Raw genomic sequence first — 17,079 nt, 5'->3', positions numbered from 1 at the left:
AGAAAGCAATTTTACGGTGAGGATATGAAGCATCCGTTCAACGGAAAAGTACGTTTATACTATGTATGTAATAACATTGAATTTAAGAAAGTTTCAGTTTCTCTGAATTAAAACATCTCTCTTCGTTAGCGCGCGGAGTCACTACTTATCTTTTTATGCGAGACTCTGGCGCTTAAACAATGTATAATGCTTTACCTTGATTTAAATAAAATACCTTTTTTTTCAAATTGACAATTACATACGTTTAGTTTTTATACAATAGATGATGAAGATCTACCTGAAGGACCACCCCCTGCAGGCAGTGATTTAGGTAAGTGTCAACGGTAATATTTTCTTTTCTTCTATAATGCTATGATTCCACAAAATGCTATGCACCTGTAAACAGTGAGTAGTCTTTCACCTCTGTAGGAAGTTGGAAAAGTGACACCATAGCCTCCTTGAAATACAACTTTCCTGTTAAAGTCTAAGCAATAAGAAATGATGTCTGGTTAGGAAACTGTTTTTCCTTTGACCATTTCCAGTAAAGTAGAAGTTCAATATTGGTTCATTATATTCACTTGGTTCAATATTGTCACTTCAGAGAAACCTTTTCTAATACAGTTATATAACTTGTGCAGTATTTTTAATAAACTTGTTCAAACCAAGTATTGTTTTTTTCATAAAATAGATGTGGACAAGAAAAATAATAAAAAAGAGAAGGGGAAGAAGAAGTGGAATGGTGAAGTAAAGTAAACAGTAACCTAACAACAACTGACATTACAATAAACTGGGCTAACATTTGTTTTAGATGCCATTTTCCATACACCGAATGCAAATATGGCGGACCACTTGGGAGGACTGGGTCTAGTTGCGCGAAAGCGAGGCTAGTGAGGCCTCGAGTTTGTTTTGACAACGCATCCTTCGAGTCCATCGAGTAAGTGTTTTGTAGTCGTTCTGTTCTACGCTTTTCGATATGGTTACGAGTTGTTGTGTCCCTGAATACAATCAGAAAGGAAAGAAGACGCCCACAGGAGAGAAAGTTTCTTTCTTTGAATTCCCACGCACTCCTACGAGGAGAAAACAGTGGATTCACGCAATTCGCCGTGAAGAAGGAAAGGATTTTAAGATCGTCGATGGAACAAAAGTTTGTTTCCTTCATTTTAGGCGAGAAGATTTAAGAAAATCATTCAATGGACGGGCTTATGTGGTTCCCGGTGGCGTTCCAACCAGATTTTCGTGGTCAGTTCCATCTCCAAGGAAAAGAAAAGCTCCTCCAGAAAGACATCCTCTGCCTCAGAAGAAATTATTTGCAACAACGTCTGCTTTCTCTGATCACACCGAGTTACATGTAGTGAGCGAAACAGATATCACGGCGGAATCACTTTCCGAGTCGACGGCAACTGCCTCTAACCGAAATACTGAGCCAAACGATACTTGTTCGGAGTTAAATGCGCCAAAAAAGATCAAGGAACAGGAAGAGGAGGTGTTAAAACTTCGACAGGAAAACACTGAGCTAAAAAAAAAATTGGACGAGGTAGAGAAACAGAACGAGGCTATCTCGGCCCGACTATTTTCTCTGGAACACTTTACATCAGACGCTGACATCAACTTTTATACTGGCCTTCCAAATTATGCTACTTTCCTCGCCTTATTTAACTTTTGAACCCGGGTGAAAATGGAGAAAACATTCGTCCAAGAAGCACCTTAAAAGATGTGCCAGAGGATTTTTATGATGTGGACTCTGATGATGAAGAAAACATTTCACCTGCAAAGAAAGGACGCCCACGAAAACTCAAACCAGTTGAAGAATTTTTTATTGTCTAATGCCGCCTGAGAAGAGGCTTTTCAGAGCGCCATTTAGCTCACTTGTATGGTGTTGCCCAGTCCACCATAAGCAGGCTTTTTGTGCCATGGATTAATTTCATGTATCTGAAATTTGGCCAGGTTTGCATCTGGCCTCCTAAGTCAGTTGTTCAGGCAACTATGCCTGCAGATTTCAAAGAAAAATTTCTCTCAACGCGAGTCATTATTGACTGCACAGAGGTCTTTTGTGAAATGCCAAGCAGTTTGCTTTTGAACTCTGAACTTTTCAGCTCGTACAAAAACCATGTGACATTGAAAGGACTTGTCGGTATTGCACCAAGTGGAGCTATTACATTTTGCAGTCAATTTTATACCGGCAGCATCTCTGACCGCGAAATTGTTTTACGGAGTGGATTTTTGTCCCAATCCTTTGAAGATGGTGACTCTGTTATGGCAGACAAGGGATTTCAGATACAAGACATCCTGCCCCTTGGTGTGGATCTGAATATCCCACCCTTTTTAGGCAGTGATGCTCAAATGTCTGCCGAAGATGTTGTTAGGACACAGCAGATTGCAAGTCTTCGGATACACGTCGAAAGGGCCATCAACAAGATAAAGAACTTCCGAATTTGGAATGGAGTTGTTCCTCTGAGTTTATTTAGTGTCGTTAACCAAATGTGGACTGTTTGTGCTTTCCTGTGCAACGCTCAGGATCCACTCATATCTAATATCACATGATCTGCTTATGTTTATTGTTTTACGAAGCCAATGTTGTTGTTTTCATTTATCTTTAGTTAAAATATTTTTCAAACCAGTTTTGTTTTTGTCACTTTTGTGTTTAAAACATGATATTTAGAAACATACAAAATCATAAATCAAACTGGTTTGAAAAATGCAAAACCAAAAATAAATATGAACCACAACAGTAAAATTGACTTGATGGCAGGGCTAGTTATAACACTTAAATGTCCTGCTAACTTAAAAGTTTAGCATTTGCACAATGTCTCAACAATAACAAAACACAAAGACCCATGATGTTACATGAAACACATAAATATAAACCTAAGGTGGGAATGGGGGGGGGGGGGTGCTCCATTAGGGCTTATGGTGGATATGCAGCCAGCCTGTGTATGGCTTTTAGGGATTGTTTTGGGTTAAATTTCTTAAGCAGGGAACCAAAATCAGCATTCTGTCTGAAAGTCTGCAGGGTGGGAAAGTTTCTCTTCTTAAACATGGTCAGATTTCGAGTGTCTGAGCCACACCTCTCAACCCAATGATACATGGAGTACCCCCCCCCCCAGAATCCAGAGCCTCATGAACCTAATGATTGCATAACAGTAGTTAATTGTTTTGATGTTTAAATGTCCCAAATAGGGGCTCACCATGTAGTAAACATGCATATTATAATAACAGTGACTTTGCCTTATGCTCTTGGTTCTCTAGCTGCTATAGCTAGGAAGTGTTTAAAATAATGCAGTTTCAATGTGTCCTTTAAATTGTTCCAAAATTGCACGTCAAATGGAATTCGCTCGATGCTCATTCCCTTACTGGTGTAGACGATGAAATCGCACCACTTTGCCCCGGTCACACCCATCAGCCCTTGCACTTGGACATAGTATTTATGGGTGCATTTAAGTTTAGGCTTTCCATCGACTTCTTCCATGAAAAAGCTGCTATCAGAGCATGCATCCAGTGGGGTGACTAAGTACTTGGTTTCTGGGCACTTGACCTCAGAAAGACCAAATTGATCAGAGCATCCAGGATCAATAACCTTGCCATCTGGTGATGCACCCAAGTATGGGGCATCCATACTTATTACAAGTCCTGACTTAAAAACCTTCACTGACTTGTTAATAGAGGACATATATGTTTGGTATTGTTCTAAGGCAATTGGCTCATATTTAAGTCCATGATTAGTATATCTTGATGAAAAAGGCTTTGGATTTATAAGATTTTGTACTAAAGATTCATGGTTTCTTTTTCTGTCCCGTATAAGACCAAAATTGGAGGCAGTAAATCGGAATTTCCTCTCCAACTTCCATTCAGGGCACTCTGATTGGCTGCGTGTTTTAATTTCAATGCCATTCAGTTTATCTTCATCAACTTGCAGATCCTTTAACAGTGATTTTTCTGCTTCTGAAAGATCAGCAGGTATTTCAAACTGTTCATTAGACTGACTTGATAGGGGAAATCTTGGATATGTCACAATATGCTCACCATGGTTGGCAGGGTTTGCCCTTGGGATAGACGTGATGTCACAAAACACTTTGAAATTATCTTCGGTCACTGCAAGTTGATAGCTAGCATACGAGCCTTGTGGACTTCTGCCAAGTTTGGTTTCTACTAAGGGAATAGAATCAGCCTTTGGGGTCATAATCTGTGCTAGGGCCATATTTGGGTTCAATTCTTTCAAGGTTGCCAATAGTTTCTCTTCATCTGCCTTTTGCCCCCGTATATTATTCCTTGCCTCATATAGTGTACATCTGACACCAGGTTCTCGAGCTGATGATCTGGGCTGCTCCAGGTAGGTCTTTGCTACAAGCACCTCCATTGCTGGTTGTGGATTTATAGAGTCTCCTCTTCCCTTCCTATGCCACCTCTGTAAAGAGGAAGTACATGCTTGCTTTGGCTGCATGTCTTCTTCGTTTTCAAGTTCATGGACAGTTTTACATTCATATAATGAGAATTTGCAAATCTTCATCAAGAGTGCTAATATATGGTTACAAAAACCAACCTTCCCAGCAACGCAGGAACATGTAGCATGTTTCACTTCCCACTTAAAATGCACAATGCGACTTTCAAGTTGTGTGGGGCATCATTCTTCCGAAAACTGTGATAGCAGTGAGACCGGAAATAAAAGTAGTTGTCATCGCTTGCTGCGGAGATACCCTTCAAATATTCGTCATTCAGAAAAGTTGTCGCTTTCCGAATACTCGTTGGCACTGAATGGGCTTTACTTGTCGGATCAATTCTTTTTCCAGACTTTGAAATGTGGTCATTCATTTCGGCGCGGGTAAAAAAGGGCATCCGCCGTATGTCTGCAGAGCAGCCATCTGATGGGAAACTCAAAGGATGATGAGTTGCGGCAATTCCGGAGTTGTCATCTTTGTTTTTATCCAAGCGTTCCTTGCGCTTTGTATATACGGAGTCAGGATCCGGATCTACTATATTTTGATCACGACCTTCTTTGATATATTCCTCAACCCTAAACAGAAGGGAAGATAAGATCGTTTTTAAACTTTGGTTACCGCAATTGCAATCAAGGCAAGCGAGGCGCGAAATCTCCGCGAATCGGTCGAAGTACGAGCATCCTACCTTTTCACTAATTGTGCTTTTGTTTTCAGTCCTTTCAATGTATCGCCCCTACATTTCAGCCAGAAACGAAGTTCTTCATTTTTTAGCGTGGCAGGCGATCTACCTCGAAGAGAAGCTCCAGGAATATCGTCTTCTGTGAGCGCACGTGAAGCAGCCATTCGTGACGATCAAAACACAGGGAAAAGCCGGCCTCACTGGCTGGCCTCACTAGCCTCGCTTCCACGCAACTAGCCCCGGGCCGCCCGAGAGGTCCGCCATATTTGCATTCGGTGTATAGTATTTAGAAAAGATTTAGAGGTGAGAAGGAAAAAAAAGGTGATACTATATGATTATTTTTGACTGTTGACAAAGAAATTAAAGTTTAATATAGATCAAATAAAAAACCCTTTGAAGGTCCATTGCAACAGTTTCCAGCATACACACATATACAAAGACTGTTTTATTTCCAATCCAACAAAAGCTGCCATAAGCAGGCATTGAAAGATAAAAATCTATGATAATACAAATAGGGATTTAGGACAAAAGGGTAATTTATTTAGATCTTATGAGTATAGTTGTCAGTTGGGTAACATCTCCTTGCAAGTGCATTGCCTTACCTCAACTTTTCATTTTTTTTTTCTATCAAAGAAATAAAAAATGTTTCAACTTAGGAGGGAGAGGCCACTCCTACACGGTGGATGTGGTGACCATGCCCACCACGTCAACCATATTGAAAATATAAAATATGAATCAAAATGAAATCAACTGTCTCTCATTCATTTTATGAATGTAAATTTGCAGCAGATTAATTCAGCCTTAACTGCAAATGATAACTTCTTACCAAGCCTGAGGGCCATACAAGAGAACATTTTCCTGAGTTCCTCACAAAAACAACGGATGGCCAATATTCCTCAGTAGAATTTGAGCAAGAAAAGTTAGCAAGTGATTCATCACATTGCAACTGGACTAAACTTTTTAATTTTAAATATGGTGCCTTTCAAAACAAAAATACATGGATTATGATCGTTTCACAGGAACGGTCTGCATGGAAAAGTGCAGAACAAGTAAGAACCAGATTAGTGCTGGTATTACCGTAGTTATTCGGTTATAAGGCGCACTCGGCTATAAGACGCACCCCCAATTAAGCAATTTCATTATTGCATGTTTTCAAACTGAAAATATCGCTAAAATACTTGGTTATAAGGCGTATCGTTGTTTGGGGAGTAAAGATCGGTCAAGTTTATTGTAAATTCTTTCATAAACTTACAAAAAAGCGAAAAAGTCGCGTATTGATTTTAGTTTACCGTTAATTAACAAAAGCAGAATTGTCGCACACGCGACCACGCGCACAAACAAAAGCCTTGATTAAACAAAAGCAAAAGGTCACACACATAAACAAAACGCAAAAAAAGTCACACATTTAATGCAACCTATCGGTACACATTAATTTTTAGCCTTCCCTCTCGGGAAACATGGTTTTAAAGTATAAAAACAATTCGATCAACAAAATCAATAGTCGCAAATTTACTTCACCTGGTGAACATTATCTTGCGAAGTCTACATTCGCCACAATCATGCCAACACTCGCCGTCATTCTTACTATCTCATCTTTAGGTTGAAAATCGTAAGTGAAGCTGAAGCTGTTAACAACAATCGAGAGATAGCGAGGGAATACGGAATTTCCAAATCAATGGTTTGGAAGTGGCGCAATCAGCAGGACACCTTGTATCACCTTGTCAAGCGCGCTTTCATGGGCTGTTACCGACCAAAAGATCCCGAACTTCATCAACCGTAGGCCGACCGGTTCAGTGATCAAAGGAGCCAAGGTAAGCAAATGCCTTCTTATCTAATACATTAAAGTTCACACGGCAACCAGCTGGACAATCAGACATAGTTTGATGCTACTCTGGTTTGCAGATTTAATGAATGTAACCGAAGTTACAATTCATAGACCAAACGTTTCGACACTCCTGTCTAGTGCCTTCATTAGTGGTGATCTAGACGCTGTAACAAGAGGTCCTTTTATATGATCACTAATTAGCGGCCTTTTTTTTCTGACGAGGTGTAAATAAGCGTCAGGAAGCAAACCACCATCGTCACGATCTAAACCTCGCCCCAAAAACATTCAAAAGGACGTTTTCAATGCACTTATAGCTCTCAAAAAGGATCCGGACAGGCTCGTATTATCTGCTGGCAAGGGTAATTGTTGTGGTTATGGACAAACAGCAATATCACGACAAAGCTTTGACTCTGCTTAATGACAAGAGTACGTATGCTGTCTTAAACTCTGATCCTACCAGTAAAACCTCAAAGAAAGTTAAACAAAATGTTGCTTGATTTTCAAAAAGCTGGTAAAATTAGTGACTCTACGTACAAAATGTTAGACAGTAGTGACGGCTTATGTCCACGTTTTTATAAAATTCATAAACCGGGAATTCCTTTGAGACCCATTGTGTCTTTTGTTAATTCTCCGACTTATGCAATTTCTGGTTATCTTGCGAGAATTTTGTCGCCTGTTGTTGGGAATACTGATTACACTGTCAAAAATTCCTGCGAATTTGCGGATTTCATAAAAGATAAAACTCTTAACGCTTGTGAAGAATTAGTATCTTTCGACGTTGTTTCACTCTTCACTAAAATCCAAATGGGCAAATGGCTATACAAAAACTTTTCTCCGTAACTGCCAAAAATCAGTTACAAATAGTAACGCTCTTGATGAAAGGGAACCAGCGACTGGTTTTGCTGTTATTCCTTACATACAGGGTATTACGAATCAACTTATTCTACAACAGATGATCTCTTTATTCCAAGACATGATTACTACCATATTTCAGAGATCTAACTCATAGCCAATTGGCAGAGATTTTTCTGCATTTAAGAGTCGACAAGCTTCGCGCAGGGTGCATAGCACAAGATGAAAGTGACCAGTTAAAAATTAAGTATCGACATGCCCGCATGACACTCCCGCCATCTGCAAGCGATTTTAAACTTCTGTCTCCAAAGATCAGTTCTGGCCAGGATATACTTTAATGTTTTTTTGGCGATGTGATTTTGAATGTGACATTTCCACATCAGCGTGTTCTTGAGCTTTTGTAAAGCCGGAAGTGATCCTTCTCTACTGGAGCAGATAACTTCAGACACGTATTTCTCGAGAAGTTCGTCAGGTATACTCTTTCCCCTCTTTTAGTCGTATTTTTAAGCTCTGTACGATTTTTTTAAATGTGAAGTGCTTCGGACCTATTTTTAGGATGCGCAACGCTTCTCCTTTTGCGAATCCTATCTTAACGCCACTTAAAAAGTGTTTACGTGCCGGCACTACTCCTGCTAGGCGTTGAGTAAGTATAAACGAATCTCTCCGCAGTTATCCGTATATTGACAAAAACAGAGGCGTGGTTGACAAGGATCCCTTCAGATGCTACATCAAATTCATTCTTGAAATATGGAAGGTATTCTTAATAACTAAACCTTACAAAAGGCTTGAAAACACAAAAATTAAACCAGATTTTAGTGGTTTGTTTAATACTTAAACTACTGTCTTAACTTTACTGAATTCGTTTTACTCAAAAGCCTTACGTAGGTCAACATTGTTTCGTGTCTAATATAATTTTTGCGTGAAAAACAAAAAATTGTTGAGTACATAATCATTACTGCCTCCTGAGAATATTAGAAAAGAAAGCAGCAAAAATTGGAATAAATCTCCCCTAACCTGGGATAGCTCTTTTTTTTTAATGTCGATGAAATACTGGAAGAGTATTTTCTCTACTTATTTCTATTTAATTTATCAATCTAAAAGTCTTTTTACTCTGTTCCCTTCGAGTACTTGTCATTATTTACTCTATCGGGGTCTTTTTTCCTGCAAGAAAAAATTTGAAATAACCCAATTTATTATTACCTCAATTAATATTTTGGATATAAAGCAAACACAATTACACCAAGCACGACATATAAAAATAATTGGCTATTACTTGTGTCTCATTGGTAGAGAGGCATCTGTGAGATTCTATATTTTACACCAGAGAGCGGAGATAGTAACTCTTGAAAAAGGAAAAAAAGGGTGCGTAAATATATATATATATATATATATATATATTTATATTTATGTACATATATAAATATATATATAACTAACTGCAGACAGTACTGTTTCGGCCTTCTGGGCCTCATCTGTGCAGTGCTGATGCTAGGATGGAGGTAAGGCTATATAGCCACCCCAAGTGATCTCACACGTGTGGTATCATCTAAGCCATGCCAGAGTGCTCAAACTAGATAAACTAGATAAATATATATATATATATATATATATATATATATATATATATATATGTATATATAGATAGATATTAAACAAGCCTTGATGTTCAAGGTAACAACGACCAGTAAGTCATAACCATCCTCACATCTAATTTAACTTTAATTTATGAAATACCTGTTCTCACCGAGTCTTGCCGCCGGTTGTCAAACTCGAGTCTCACATCATCTCCAATCAGCGTAAACGAAGCCCACTCAGAGATTTTGTTCAAGGGGTTTTTTCTCATCCACTTCATGGCCTGATGAAGGGATTCACTGGCACTTCCACCTTCAATGAGGTGTTCGTAGAACCGACTCATCAGCTGCTCTGTTGCTGAATCTGGAATGGCCCACAGCGCAACCAACACCGAGCGAGCACCGGATCCTAAAAACGCACGGGCAATTCCTATAACTCCCTCGGCTCTTATCTCTCCACTTCCACTGTGACAGCAGCTAAGTACCACCAGTTTAGCTCTGACTTCCACTCGTGAGACATCAGCCATCGTCAACATGTAAGCTTCCTTCGGTGGGATAGCGGTTTGACTGTTGGGACAGGGATTGGGGGAGAGTGCAATTTCCCCTCTTTCCGCGTTACCATGGGCAGCAAAATGTATCAAGCTCACTGAACTTATCCGCCCAAGTACCGCCTGCTTCGTTGCTTTCTCTTCAACTAGAGGCGGAACACCCACCAGTCGTCCGACCATCTCCGCTTCCTTTCTTGCACCTGGCAATGGTTGCAGCCAATAAACCTTGGGATTGCCTATTACCAAGGCACCAGTGTTGCTGTGATAGTCCTCTGGACTATCTTGAATGTTCTTGAGTGTTGTCAACGAAGGAATGATACGTATCTTATGAGTCTCTGACAAGTATTCGGCTCCCTCCTTTTCACTCAGCGCAGCAAAGGGAACTTTGTACAACCTGCGGTCAGGAACAATAATGACTTCAGGCTCATCAAGCAAATCATAAACGGGGGCAATGAACATTTTGTAACACAAGTATAGACTTGAAATCACTTTCTCGTCCTCGTCCTCGTCCTCGTCCTCCTCCACGAGTCGCAATCTTGCTGAGCTCTTTTGCGCGGGGGAGAGAGGTTGCAATTTAATCGTATTTAAAGACCGATCTTCACAATCTTTAGTGGGCAAAATACCAAGACTCCGGAAATTATAATCCAAAAATTGACTCAAAGACAAATCTTTGGGTAACCCAGCCTGAACTAGATTCTCTTCTGGTGATACTCTTCTATAGTGAAGGACTCCACTTGTTTTCAAGATCCACAAATGCAGACGATTCTGAAAATAAGAAATGTACAGACAAGTACAGTTTCTTTTCTTTCTTAAAATCTCCTCAATGCCAAACCAAGATTGTGGATTAGCAGAGATGTGCGTTTCAAACGAGTACTTCTCTGCCATTAAGTCTGATAGGCCTCTAGCTCGACCCAACTCCTCAACATAAAGAGCATCCCGAGCATTTTCGGTGTCACAAAGCAAAGTACAAAGCAGCTTGTAGGGGAATGTTCCCGTGTCCTCCAGAAATGATGTTTTGAATTGATCATTGGCGCCCAAGAAATATCTCAGCTCCTCATTTTTTTCAATGCACAGGTGAAGATACGACAGGGAGTCTCTGATTTTATCTTGATATAAATACAAAACGGCGTAGCCTCGGAGGATTTCAAACTCTTTTCTTCCATCTCTAATATCTTTGGATATGAATAAAGCTTTCTCCAAGCATACTTCCGAAGCTTCAAAATGACCAACAATACTAAACAAAGTTCCAAGGTTTCCGTAGTCACTTGCCTCCCCTTCTCTGTCGCCAATTTCAGTTCTGATGACAAGCGCTTTTTGGAGATACTCTTCAGCCTTGTCGTATTGGCCAAGCGACGTAAACACAGTACCTAGGTTTCCATAACATGATGCTTCCCCTTCTCTGTCGCCAATTTCAGTTCTGATGACCAGCGCTTTTTGGAGATACTCTTCAGCCTTGTCGTATTGGCCAAGCGACGTAAACACAGTACCTAGGTTTCCATAACATGATGCTTCCCCTCGTCTGTCGCCAATTTCAGTTCTGATGACAAGCGCTTTTTGGAGATACTCTTCAGCCTTGTCGTATTGGCCAAGCGACCTAAACACAGTACCTAGGTTTCCATAACATGATGCTTCCCCTTTTCTGTCGCCAATTTGAGTTGTGATGACAAGCGCTTTTTGGAGATACTCTTCAGCCTTGTCGTATTGGCCAAGCGAACTAAACACAGTACCTAGGTTTCCATAACATGATGCTTCCCCTTCTCTGTCGCCAATTTCAGTTCTGATGACAAGCGCTTTTTGGAGATACTCTTCAGCCTTGTTGTATTGGCCAAGCGACGTAAACACAGTACCTAGGTTTCCATAACATGATGCTTCCCCTTCTCTGTCGCCAATTTCAGTTCTGATGACAAGCGCTTTTTGGAGATACTCTTCAGCCTTGTCGTATTGGCCCAGCGACCTAAACGCAGTACCTAGGTTTCCATAACATGATGCCTCCCCATTTCTGTCGCCAATTTCAGTTCTGATGACAAGCGCCTTTTGGAGATACTCTTCAGCCTTGTTGTATAGGCCAAGCGACGTAAACACAGTACCTAGGTTTCCATAACATGATGCCTCCCCTTCTCTGTCGCCAATTTCAGTTCTGATGACAAGCGCTTTTTGGAGATACTCTTCAGCCTTGTCGTATTGGCCACGCGACCTAAACACAGTACCTAGCTTTCCATAACATGATGCTTCCCCTCCTGTGTCGCCAATTTCAGTTCTGATGACAAGCGCTTTTTGGAGATACTCTTCAGCCTTGTCGTATTGGCCAAGCGACGTAAACACAGTACCTAGGTTTCCATAACATGATGCCTCCCCTTTTCTGTCGCCAATTTGAGTTGTGATGACAAGCGCTTTTTGGAGATACTCTTCAGCCTTGTCGTATTGGCCAAGCGACGTAAACACAGTACCTAGGTTTCCATAACATGATGCCTCCCCTTCTCTGTCGCCAATTTCAGTTCCTATGACAAGCGCTTTTTGGAGATACTCTTCAGCCTTATCGTATTGGCCAAGCGACTTAAACACAGTACCTAGGTTTCCATAACATGATGCCTCCCCTTCTCTGTCGCCAATTTGAGTTGTGATGACAAGCGCTTTTTGGAGATACTCTTCAGCCTTGTCGTATTGGCCAAGCAACGTAAACACAGTACCTAGGTCTCCATAACATGATGCCTCCCCTTCTCTGTCGCCAATTTGAGTTGTGATGACAAGCGCTTTTTGGAGATACTCTTCAGCCTTGTCGTATTGGCCAAGCGACGTAAACACAGTACCTAGGTTTCCATAACATGATGCTTCCCCTCCTCTGTCGCCAATTTGAGTTGTGATGACAAGCGCTTTTTGGAGATACTCTTCAGCCTTGTCGTATTGGCCAAGCGACGTAAACACAGTACCTAGGTTTCCATAACATGATGCTTCCCCTTCTCTGTCGCCAATTTCAGTTCTGATGACAAGCGCTTTTCGGAGATACCCTTCAGCCTTGTCGTATTGGCCACGCGACCTAAACACAGTACCTAGGTTTCCATAACATGATGCCTCCCCTTCTCTGTCGCCAATTTTAGTTCTGATGACAAGCGCTTTTTGGAGATACTCTTCAGCCTTGTTGTATTGGCCAAGCGACGTAAACACAGTACCTAGGTTTCCATAACATGATGCCTCCCCTTCTCTGTCGCCAATTTCAGTTCTGATGACAAGCGCTTTTTGGAGATACTCTTCAGCCTTGTCGTATTGGCCACGCGACCTAAACACAGTACCTAGCTTTCCATAACATGATGCTTCCCCTCCTGTGTCGCCAATTTCAGTTCTGATGACAAGCGCTTTTTGGAGATACTCTTCAGCCTTGTCGTATTGGCCAAGCGACGTAAACACAGTACCTAGGTTTCCATAACATGATGCCTCCCCTTTTCTGTCGCCAATTTGACTTATGATGACACGGGCTTTTTGGAGATACTCTTTAGCCTTGTCGTATTGGCCAAGCGACGTAAACACAGTACCTAGGTTTCCATAACATAATGCCTCCCCTTCTCTGTCGCCAATTTCAGTTCCTATGACAAGCGCTTTTTGGAGATACTCCTCAGCCTTATCGTATTGGCCAAGCGACTTAAAGACAGTACCTAGGTTTCCATAACATGATGCCTCCCCTTCTCTGTCGCCAATTTGAGTTGTGATGACAAGCGCTTTTTGGAGATACTCTTCAGCCTTGTGGTATTGGCCAAGCGACGTAAACATAGTACCTAGGTCTCCATAACATGATGCCTCCCCTTCTCTGTCGCCAATTTGAGTTGTGATGACAAGCGCTTTTTGGAGATACTCTTCAGCCTTGTCGTATTGGCCAAGCGACGTAAACACAGTACCTAGGTTTCCATAACATGATGCTTCCCCTCCTCTCTCGCCAATTTGAGTTGTGATGACAAGCGCTTTTTGGAGATACTCTTCAGCCTTGTCGTATTGGCCAAGCGACGTAAACACAGTACCTAGGTTTCTATAACACGATGCTTCTCCTTCTCTGTCGCCAATTTCAGTTCTGATGACAAGCGCTCTTCGGAGATACTCTTCAGCCTTGTCGTATTGGCCCAGCGACCTAAACACAGTACCTAGGTTTCCATAACATGATGCTTTTCCTTGTCTGTGGCCAATTTCAGTTGTGATGACAAGCGCTTTTTGGAGATACTCTTCAGCCTTGTCGTATTGGCCAAGCGACCTAAACACAGTACCTAGGTTTCCATAACATGATGCTTCCCCTTTTCTGTCGCCAATTTCAGTTGTGATGACAAGCGCTTTTTGGAGATACTCTTCAGCCTTGTCGTATTGTCCAAGCGACGTAAACACAGTACCTAGGTTTCCATAACATGATGCTTCCCCTTCTCTGTCGCCAATTTTAGTTCTGATGACAAGCGCTTTTTGGAGATACTCTTTAGCCTTGTTGTTTTGGCCAAGCGACTTAAACACAGTACCTAGGTTTCCATAACATGATGCTTCCCCTTCTCTGTCGCCAATTTCAGTTGTGATGACAAGCGCTTTTCGGAGATACTCTTCAGCCTTGTCGTATTGGCCAAGCGACGTAAACACAGTACCTAGGTTTCCATAACATGATGCCTCCCCTTCTCTGTCGCCAATTTCAGTTCCTATGACAAGCGCTTTTTGGAGATACTCTTCAGCCTTGTCGTATTGGCCAATTGACGTAAACACAGTACCTAGCTTTCCATAACATGATGCTTTCCCTCCTCTGTCGCCAATTTCAGTTGTGATGACAAGCGCTTTTTGGAGATACTCTTCAGCCTTGTCGTATTGGCCAAGCGACCTAAACACAGTACCTAGGTTTCCATAACATGATGCTTCCCCTCCTCTGTCGCCAATTTCAGTTGTGATGACAAGCGCTTTTTGGAGATACTCTTTAGCCTTGTCGTATTGGCCAAGCGACTTAAACACAGTACCTAGGTTTCCATAACATGATGCTTCCCCTTCTCTGTCGCCAATTTGAGTTGTGATGACAAGCGCTTTTTGGAGATACTCTTCAGCCTTATCGTATTGGCCAAGCGACTTAAACACAGTACCTAGGTTTCCGTAGTCAGTTGCCTCCCCTTCTCTGTCGCCAATTTCAGTTCTGATGACAAGCGCTTTTCGAAGATACTCTTCAGCCTTGTCGTATTGGCCAAGCGACGCAAACACAGCACCTAGGTTTCCATAACATGATGCTTCCCCTCGTCTTTCGCCAATTTTGGTTGTTATGGCAAGGGCCTTCTCAAAATATTCCCTTGCTTTTAGGCTTTCGCCAAGTTTATAAAGCATAATTCCATACCCTCTGTATAAGTCAAACAGTTTCCTTCCGTATCTTTCCGCACTTATGTAGTCAGAGATATGACGATAAGCGCTGAAAAGAATGGTATAGATGTCGCTGTAAAATTGTAGCAGTGCTGAATCAAATTGGTCTTTGCTGTTTTGATCGGTGCCATTTAGCAAAATCAAACATTCGCTGCATATCTCAATGGCTTTCTGAATGCGATCTGAGTTGAGCAAGAACAGGGCAACAAATAAGGTGAGGCTCATGAAAGGTGTCATGGCTTCTGCTGTTAGGTTTCCATTGCAATCCTCACCTGTTATCAGGGAAACATTATTTTTAGCAACACAATACTAAATGGTCCATAATCTTGATTAATAACGAGTCACTTCAAACAGGAACACACATGTTAAGTTACAAAAACGGGCTGGGTCGATTACACCCGGAAACTATTTGTAACAAGCTGAAAGTGTTAGAATTCACAATATCCACTTAAAAACAAAAACAAAAACAAAAAAGTGAAGAAGTCGGTTGGTCACCTTTCATTTTCCTCAAGTTGGGATTGTTGCAGAACATTGCATGACTTTAAAGTCATTGGACAAAGATAAAAAAAACTGACAGACTTTATCTTAACTTTTGCAATGAGAACTTTCCACATGCATAGTTTCTATAAACAACGGGGTAAGTTTTTGAAGAAACTTTGGTGGGGTATTAAAAGACTATTTGGCTTTACCAACTGAGTTAACAATGTAAATTGGCCATGATAATGAATTTCAGCCGTCGTTTACTTCCGTTTGGAAAATGTCATTAACCAAGTTCACTGTGCATTTGTCATGGAAGAAGAAAGTCCCATACATGAAATTTCAATTCCAATATTGGAACTGACAGTCAGTGTTATCTGCGTAAGGCTCTCCAGAATTATTCGAGAAGAATTGGAAATAACAGTAGACCAAGTTTACTACTGAACTGACTCAGCTTCCGTGTTGAAGTACATCAAATTTGTTAACTCGCAGGTATTTCGGATTTCCTTCAGCGAGGGACAGTCCACAACATAAATAAAGGTCTGATTTTAGTTTTATGATCATCAATTTCTCAAATTGAACGATACTCAATAACATTAGTTCATGAGGATAAATTAAACGGTATAAGGCTACAGAGATTTGAGAAGACCGCTGGATAACGAATTTATTTCACTGTGGTGGCGATTCAATCGCGCCATCAACCGCTTAAATGAAGGGCTAACGCTCGAAACGAGACATAACTACATATTGCAAAAACAAAGCTCGAAAAAGCAGCTACTGGGCTTTGCCATGAGAGCCTTACCTCTCTACAGTTACTAAATGACTAAGGCTGATAAAAACCGAGTGAATAGGAAAGATTTTCAATGGCACTTACCAAGATGTTGACAATGTGGCTGATGCTTTCAAAATGAAACAACAAAAATAACGAATTACACTCCGCACTTTTCTCAACCTTCCGAACTTCCGCTGTCACGGCGTTTTAGGTATCTAGATCACGTGTGTTTTCGGTTATTCCCCTCCTGCTCTAGGCTACTCGAAATAAAATTGCATATTTTTTGTGCGTTCGCATGCCCGTCTATCGCTTCCCATTAACGTTGAAAATGGTCAGTGGTCATATGATAAAATGCTTATTGACCGAATTTAGTGGGGCCAGTGGAGAAAATATTTGGCTCTGGGTGATGAAGCTTGAGCCTCGCTGCGCTCGGTCCATAAGTCATGACCCCGAGCCAAATAATTTTCCTTCCGGCCCTACCACTCAATTGATAAGAACACAGTATTTCGATTTTGTACGTCCAACTTTTATCACACACGATGTAATTGAAGGGGGAAAATGAAAGGCGTTATTCTTTTTTTAATAGGA

At 41.2% G+C, this 17,079-nt stretch overlaps 3 protein-coding genes and 1 pseudogene across 6 annotated transcripts; 2 read left to right on the top strand and 2 right to left on the bottom strand.

The window, feature by feature from the left end:
• The first annotated feature begins 819 nt into the window (after positions 1-819).
• On the top strand, positions 820-2,713 carry LOC149036618 (uncharacterized; annotated as a pseudogene).
• LOC149036619 (uncharacterized) lies at positions 1,963-2,520 on the top strand. Its single transcript, XM_089188599.1, has one exon. It carries the CDS (start codon positions 1,963-1,965, stop codon positions 2,518-2,520), a length of 558 nt encoding a protein of 185 aa, XP_089044725.1.
• Positions 2,418-5,373, bottom strand: LOC149036617 (uncharacterized). The gene is made up of 2 exons (XM_089189383.1): positions 5,098-5,373; positions 2,418-4,987 (listed from the first exon to the last, which is right to left on the bottom strand). The coding sequence occupies exon 2, from the start codon at positions 4,481-4,483 to the stop codon at positions 3,206-3,208; it is 1,278 nt and encodes a 425-aa protein (XP_089045509.1). The 5' UTR covers positions 4,484-4,987; positions 5,098-5,373; the 3' UTR covers positions 2,418-3,205.
• Positions 5,374-7,865: 2,492 nt separating this feature from the next.
• LOC113665333 (uncharacterized) lies at positions 7,866-16,909 on the bottom strand. Of its 4 annotated transcripts, none has more exons than XM_089189270.1 (3): positions 9,503-16,909; positions 9,042-9,110; positions 7,866-8,929 (listed from the first exon to the last, which is right to left on the bottom strand). In XM_089189270.1, the coding sequence occupies exons 1-2, from the start codon at positions 15,477-15,479 to the stop codon at positions 9,049-9,051; spliced, it is 6,039 nt and encodes a 2,012-aa protein (XP_089045396.1). In that variant the 5' UTR covers positions 15,480-16,909; the 3' UTR covers positions 7,866-8,929; positions 9,042-9,048. The 4 variants fall into 4 exon arrangements, with proteins under 4 accessions (XP_089045396.1, XP_089045398.1, XP_089045397.1 ...); XM_089189272.1 differs by having other exon boundaries at positions 9,513-16,909; XM_089189271.1 differs by lacking the exon at positions 9,042-9,110.
• Between the last annotated feature and the right edge of the window lie 170 nt (positions 16,910-17,079).

Source organism: Pocillopora damicornis, chromosome 12 (assembly GCF_964200805.1).
Source record: "Pocillopora damicornis chromosome 12, jaPocDami1.2, whole genome shotgun sequence".
NCBI lineage: Eukaryota > Metazoa > Cnidaria > Anthozoa > Scleractinia > Pocilloporidae > Pocillopora > Pocillopora damicornis.
The sequence above is the reverse complement of the archived record's forward strand: the minus strand, read 5'-3'. Positions and strand labels throughout refer to the sequence as shown.